Below are 6,761 nucleotides of genomic sequence, written 5' to 3' on the forward strand. Positions count from 1 at the left end.
CTTCATATGTTTTTGTGTACAAATCTACATATCTTCACTCTCATTATATCATGCGTACAATTCGTACTCTGGATATTTTTTCAGAATAATTGATTGATATAGCTTACCATCAACTCCTACTACAACTTTATATTCTCGCCTTTGTGCTCATCGATCCACTTGAGAATAATAATAAGAAGAAGAATTGTAAGACTCTGCATCGAAAACAAGGAGGACATGCATTCCTCTAATTTTTAGCTGAATTCATGTTAAGAAGTATCAATTTGGAGTTTGTTGATTTGACGTCTTCTTTATATATATCATGCAACAAAAGAATTATTGGAATCTGAAGCCACTCAATATTTTAAAATCCAAGTATAACTATGCGAATGTAAATGACCATAAATTCAAATTATTATAATTCATTGACACAACATGCTGCTGCCAAAAAAAAAAAAAAGAACACGCTGCTGCCAAGATTTTGGTTTAGTTTTCGGTTTGTCGCTTATGCACCGTATCACATAAATTGGTATGTTTAATTAAATACATTAACAAGTTATGATCTGACTTTAATCTGAGATGAAACCGAGGTCCCAGTCCCTGCCGCTCATTGGTGGGATCCAAAATCACATGCGTAATCGAGTCATTAACTTTCATTATTTAATCACATTATAATAAGATATTCTCGGCTTATTCGAAGAAGAACGAAAAATCTAATGAAGCTGAGAAGAATCCGTGACGGGCAAGCCCGCGTAACATCTGTGATACCTTCATGAGATGAAACAATAAGAAGGATGACCTCTTGGTCTTTCTTAGCGTTCATCTCTAATCTACCCCAACCTTCTTGGGAAATAAGGTTTTGTTTCCGGTTTTTGGAGAACAACCCGCGGTTAAACAATCAAATAATTTAATAAGGAGATGATTACATACACCTTTAGGAGAGCAAGTCTGTACAAACTGTGTGAACAACGAACATGCATCAATGGTGTTTAACCAAATGCATTAACAAGTTATGATCCGACTTTAATCTGAGACGAAACCGAGATCCCGGTCCCTGCAAGATTAAATTGAGATCTGATATTTCTTTCATTGGTGCGATCCAAATTCACATGCTTCATCAAGTCATTAACTTTCATCTTTTAATCACATTATAATAAGATACTCGAGGCTTATTTGAAGAACGAAGAGTCTAATAAAGTTGAGAAGAACCCGTGGCGGGCAAGCTGGCTTAATATTGTCATACCTTTATGAGATGACCTCTTGGTCTTTCTTGGCGTTCATCTCTAGCCTACCCCAACTTGCTTGGGGAATAAGGTTCTTTTTCTGTTTTCGGAGAACAACCCGTGGAACAATCAAATAATTTAATAAGGATATAATTGCATACACCTTTAGGAGATCAGGTTTGTACAAACTGTGTGTGAACACTGAACAACGAACATGCGTCAATCTTTTACCACTAAGTAGGTCCAAACATGAAGTTTATAAATACATGACATGAAATTAAAGTCGTACATACGACTACAGAAATTCGGAAAACAACTAAAACAGATATATAAAACCACCGTAAAGAAAATCTAGACCCAAAAATACAACTAAGCGAGGATATATCATAATCCCAAAGAGAGGAGTTTGAAATCCATGGACGGGTCAAATGCATATTCATTCACTTTTGAGAGTAATTCCCAATGGATCAATTGTTTTCAAATTCTTAGAAACCCTTTTCTTCAAAATAATTGATTAAAACAAATTAACACTAGAGTTGTACATTTTAAGTAATCAATTAAACATTGTCTGCCATTAGCTTTCATAGGTGATGTTCACATTAAATGTACGGTTATCATTTAGTTCTCAAAGAATCAATGGGACAATAAGAAAATACACCAATGAAATGATTTAGATAATCATCAATAGTGGTACCAAAATTACATAAATCGGACCATATCCTGGATAACGCATAGAAGCACATTAATAATATTTTAAAATATTGTTACGAAACATTATTTATATATCCAGGATATATATACTGAACTGAGAGGTTGAGCCGGGGCCGTAAGGCCCCGGTGATACCTAGTATAACTCACAAAAAATCCATACAAAGATACTGAAATTTCAAATCATTATATTAGAGGTCTTTTTATCCTCACAAAGATTCTCGATTCAGGATCGTTCTCTGAACCTTAATCAATGTATTTACAAAACAAACAATATCATTTGTTATTTATTGAATCTTATGGGCATTATAATTCAATTATACGGAGCTTATGACATTGGTCTGGACTTAAAAGAATTAGAGCCCCTTGGGCAATGGGTTCAGTTTTACAAGATTTGTTTTTCTTTTCGATATAAAAAATTGTAACCAATATTTGCTTGGACTATGAAAGAACCACTAGTCCAGAAGGGGCTATAAATAACGAATGAAATCTGTTATAAAACATGATTTATCACGGTTTTCATCTGTTATTCGAACCGTTATATATTTGGTGTGACTCTTTATAAATGACGAACAAAAACTATTATTTAAAATCATGAGTCTGGTTTATCGTTAAAAATGACAAGCAATACTTGTAATTTAGAATAACAATAATCGTTTGTTATTTAGAATGATATTGGACTTTTGTCATAAATCACGTATCCCAATATAATATATTAATATAAATTGCATCGCCAGATATTTTTTTATTTTTTACTTTTTTTTTGGTGAGTTTGTATTTGAACTGAATCAGCTAAAGCTAAATTTCGAATTGAACCAGCTGAATCTGAAATGGATTCTGGAACTGAATCAGCAGAATCTGAAATAGAATATGGAATCAGGTATACATTGCATTTAAAAGATGAACACAGTTTTACATTACAACCAAAAGAGGATACATTCATTTTGCAATTACAACTCAAAATCACACTTCAAAATCTGAACTGAAACATTCAATCTACTAAAACTGCCATAATCTGCATTTTAGTTAGGTCTCTCCTTTTTACAGAAGTTTTTCGCCACCTAATCATATGACCTAGGGAAACATCTCCGAAGTATTCCATATACATCGTATAACATCCCACTTGGATCCACTATTTCGTTAACGAGGCAGTTCTATTCGGCACTGCTGGGTGACGTAGTAAAATCAACAAAAGCACTTGCAACAGCTCCCTTCAGTTCCTCAAAGACAAAAAGCAATACGCAAGGGGAGTAATCCCAGTATCTTGTGTACGCAGATGCCAAGTTAGTTTAAAAACACTCCCAACAAACATCAAATCTATAAAATGTTACAGCATGAAAGGTATATAACGAAAACAAGAAGAACAGCTTTTGAGAGAGACAATGAAGATGTGGAAACAATCTAGGTGCGAGCTAGAAAGGGAGACAAACTTGTACTCCTCCCCTGTGGCTCATAGACTCACAGGAGGATTCAATTTTCCAAGTAAGAGAAGTATTTAAACTTTTATGTAGTTCGCCTAGTAGAATTATGACAACTAGAGGGGGCTAAGAAATTATGCATACATGATCGTAAATTCATTTGTGAATGGTCCAGATTTGTACAGCTGCGCACATGAATAGGGACATTGAACTCCTTTTTGGAATTAACCTACTCTCATAAAACATATTGTGGAATAGGGACATTGAACTCCTATTGATTACATAAAATTTATAGAAGGATTGACCTGCTGACAAGAGCTAGTGGAGGTCTGATCATGTCTTCCTGTGTCAATTCTGTCTTCCTGCATCTAGCTTTGTTTCCAAATAAGATACACCAGCACCAAAGAAGGAAACAGTACCCCAAACATTGATTCAGCAACTTAGGTGTATTCCGGTACTGTAAAGCAATAGAATATTCATCAATTTATGAGAAAAACTTCGACCAAAATATACAAAGTTGAAAGCAACATACTAAGGAGAGAGGTATCCATGGCTTTAGCAACAATAACAATTGCCTCATGTGATGGTATGTTTAGCTACATGCCTCGAGAACGTTATGTTTACATCTATATAATTGAAACTCTTAGAATGCGCATTTATGGGGAATACACTCAATTGCAAACAGTTTGAAGAAGAATGCAAAAGTTTTATCGAATGTTGGCTTGACCATTTAAGAATCATCAAGACTTGTCAATTAATTCTGGAAAATTTATTTTGCAATTATGTTTATGAGACTCAAACAGTTAAGCAACTAATGGTATTACTAAGTCATATAGCAGAATTAACATGTATACCCTTAGCGTTTTGCTACTATGATTGAATTGGTAAGCCCATCCCATGAAAATATTGAACTAACTTAGCCAACCAAAGAGTATTACATTAACTTAAGACAGAATCTCTAAAAAGTCAAGAAGAAAACGGATCTCTGCACAACAATCACTGTATCCTACCATAAAGCCCCAACTCACAAATATAAGACTCGGCATATGTCCTAAACCATATGACACACATCGAGTTAGTATGCCTATTAACATGAGCAACCAAACAAGAAAACAAAGACAATCCTAATGGTAACTGGTGCTTCAAAACCATTACCAATACAGTAAATTAAAATCAATGAAAATCTCAAGCAAGTACTTACTCTCAATGGATGCAATTCGAACACAGAACAACTCTTCTTTCAATTCACCATCAGAGAAATCAGTAGTGTGCAACACACACCATAGCATGTTGTTGAATAGAAATTGTTGGTAACACTACAAATCAAAATCATAAGAAACCCCTTAACCAAATCTAACAAATTAAATCAAAACCTCAAATAAGCCCAAAATCAATTCAAAAAGAAAAAAAAGAAAAACCTCTATGACTAGCACAGATCTACAATGCCTTAGATTGTCTTATAACCAAACGAACTATCTCACTCTGTTTATGTTTAAGAATCTTCACAATTACAACTCCTCATCTTTTCCATTGATTTCCATCTATGCAATAGGTACAGTTTCACCTTTCTAGAATTACAACACCATCAAAACGAAACAGTACAACTAAAAAACCAAATCAATCGAATGAAATCAAATAGGAAAATCAGTTAACAAAGAGAACGAAATTTGGAAAAATGGATACATACATATCGAGAAGAACATCGTCTACCTCCATTACCTCATCATCTGCAGAAGTAACTATTCTTCCATCTACATTTCTGAAAGTTGAAAAAGACCCTTTACATTTTCCTGCCATATCTGAAAACAAATAGGATAAAATCAAAAACCAAAACTCAAAAATTAAATCAAGAAATCAAGTTAAAATATACAAAATAGAACAGATAAAGAACTTATGAAATGGCTTTCACTAAAATAACGAAAGACCCACCTCAAATTTCTGAAGGAATCAATCCCAGTCCTTAAAACAAACACATCTAAATCGAAATTAAAATCCAACCCAATTATCTAAAATTTAAAATCATCAAAATCAATAGTAAGAAGAAGAAGAAGGTGGTAGACCTGGTGATGTTGCTCGTGGTGATGGAGGTGGTGGTTTTGCTAGTTGTGGAGCAAGCTGTGGAAACGACAAGGAGAATAAAAGAAGAGAAGGAGAAAAGAAGATCGATCGTTCATAGTATGCTACAGATTGAAAAAAAGAAGATGCAAAGCTTGTATGTGGAATGATTTTTCCAGTAGGTTGGTTTTCAGAGAGATACGGTTAGGGTTTTCAATGTTTTTGATAAACGCAAACTGAAAGCCAAATGATACGGGTGATAAGGACTAGCCGTGGGAGTCATCTTCAGCTGAGCGAAAAAACAGAAATAGGTTTGAAGAAACTTTTGGTTTGGGGTTTGTGAGAATATGACCAATATAGCACAACGCGAAAGACTTATGGCAAATTAGCCGGTGGCTAACCATTCTCAACCTTATAAAAACGTGGTACTACATGTGGCTAGTCATTGTTGGGCGCACGATACAAAAATCGTAGTGGGGCTCTAAAAAACCAAAATATTTGTCGGATTTATTCTGTGATATTGGTGGTTCATTGTTAAATCACATACCTGTTAAATTACCACGTTTAAGAATGACGGTTTTTTCATGTTAAATGGTGAATCCCACTATTTTCATGTTATATGACGGAATTTATTTGTGAGATCCAAATCACATAACTAATCTGTCATTTAAAAGCATGATTATTAGCCCTTTTTGGACTAGTGAACAAAACCACGGCCGTGTTGAGACCGGTGTAATTTTATTTATTGTTATATTTTCGAAATTTTCCCTATAATACAACCGCAGCATAGAAAGAAAAATGAAATAGAAAGTAATAGGTGTTGCCCACTTGCCCTTTACATAACATCGGTAACTATTTGGATGAGTTGATAAAGATGTAAAGAGATGCCGTCGGACAATGATAAACAAGTTTTTCGTGTTTACTAATATTCACCACCTGATTCGTGGGTGACTCATAAACTATCCATGTAAGTAATTCACCCTGTATTCTTGGGATGTGAAAGAATAATTGTGTTTCACCCATATTTATCGTAGGTATACATTTTAATGGAAAGATCTAGACCGTAACTACTTCTTCATCCAATGGTCATGACGACCCTGTTAAAACCTGTAAAATGTGAGCCTCTGAACGGATCCCTCTTCTTCTAAAAGTTGTCTAGTAAACTACAATTATCATAATTAAAGTCTGCGGGCATCCAACTCAAAACCAATTGGCAACAAGTGGAGTAGCTCCACACTTATATGGACCGATGTATGGTTGCCCTGCCTTCTTGGATTTTACTGGGTCTCACGTCTCATACAGGGTTTGGCTGTGCTACGGACATCCAACTCACAACCAATTGGCAGTGAGTGGAATAACGCTTCCATATTATATTTTA

The 6,761-nt window shown here is 34.7% G+C and overlaps 1 protein-coding gene across 32 annotated transcripts; it reads right to left on the reverse strand.

Annotated features, from left to right (window-relative positions):
- Positions 1-2,776: 2,776 nt before the first annotated feature.
- LOC113337621 lies at positions 2,777-5,706 on the reverse strand. 32 transcript variants are annotated; one of them, XR_003354331.1, is made up of 5 exons: positions 5,389-5,706; positions 5,048-5,127; positions 4,810-4,896; positions 4,530-4,644; positions 2,777-3,785 (listed from the first exon to the last, which is right to left on the reverse strand). XR_003354331.1 is itself a non-coding variant. In XM_026583252.1 (4 exons), exons 2-4 carry the CDS (start codon positions 5,123-5,125, stop codon positions 3,065-3,067), a joined length of 339 nt encoding a protein of 112 aa, XP_026439037.1. In that variant the 5' UTR covers positions 5,126-5,127; positions 5,389-5,706; the 3' UTR covers positions 2,777-3,064. The 32 variants fall into 32 exon arrangements, 1 of the variants encoding a protein (XP_026439037.1); XR_003354329.1 differs by having other exon boundaries at positions 5,039-5,127; XR_003354326.1 differs by having other exon boundaries at positions 5,016-5,127.
- Between the last annotated feature and the right edge of the window lie 1,055 nt (positions 5,707-6,761).

This window comes from Papaver somniferum, unplaced genomic scaffold (assembly GCF_003573695.1).
Source record: "Papaver somniferum cultivar HN1 unplaced genomic scaffold, ASM357369v1 unplaced-scaffold_163, whole genome shotgun sequence".
Taxonomy (NCBI): Eukaryota; Viridiplantae; Streptophyta; class Magnoliopsida; order Ranunculales; family Papaveraceae; genus Papaver; species Papaver somniferum.

Coding starts and splice junctions, on each gene's coding strand:
- LOC113337621 (XM_026583252.1), bottom strand. CDS start 5,125: ATGGCAGGAAAATGTAAAGGGTCTTTTTCAACTTTCAGAAATGTAGAT. Junction 3,786..5,047: donor TTACTTCTGCAGATGATGAG/GTAATGGAGGTA, acceptor ATTGCTTTACAG/TACCGGAATACACCTAAGTT. Junction 3,174..3,633: donor CCACTAGCTCTTGTCAGCAG/GTCAATCCTTCT, acceptor TGCGTACACAAG/ATACTGGGATTACTCCCCTT.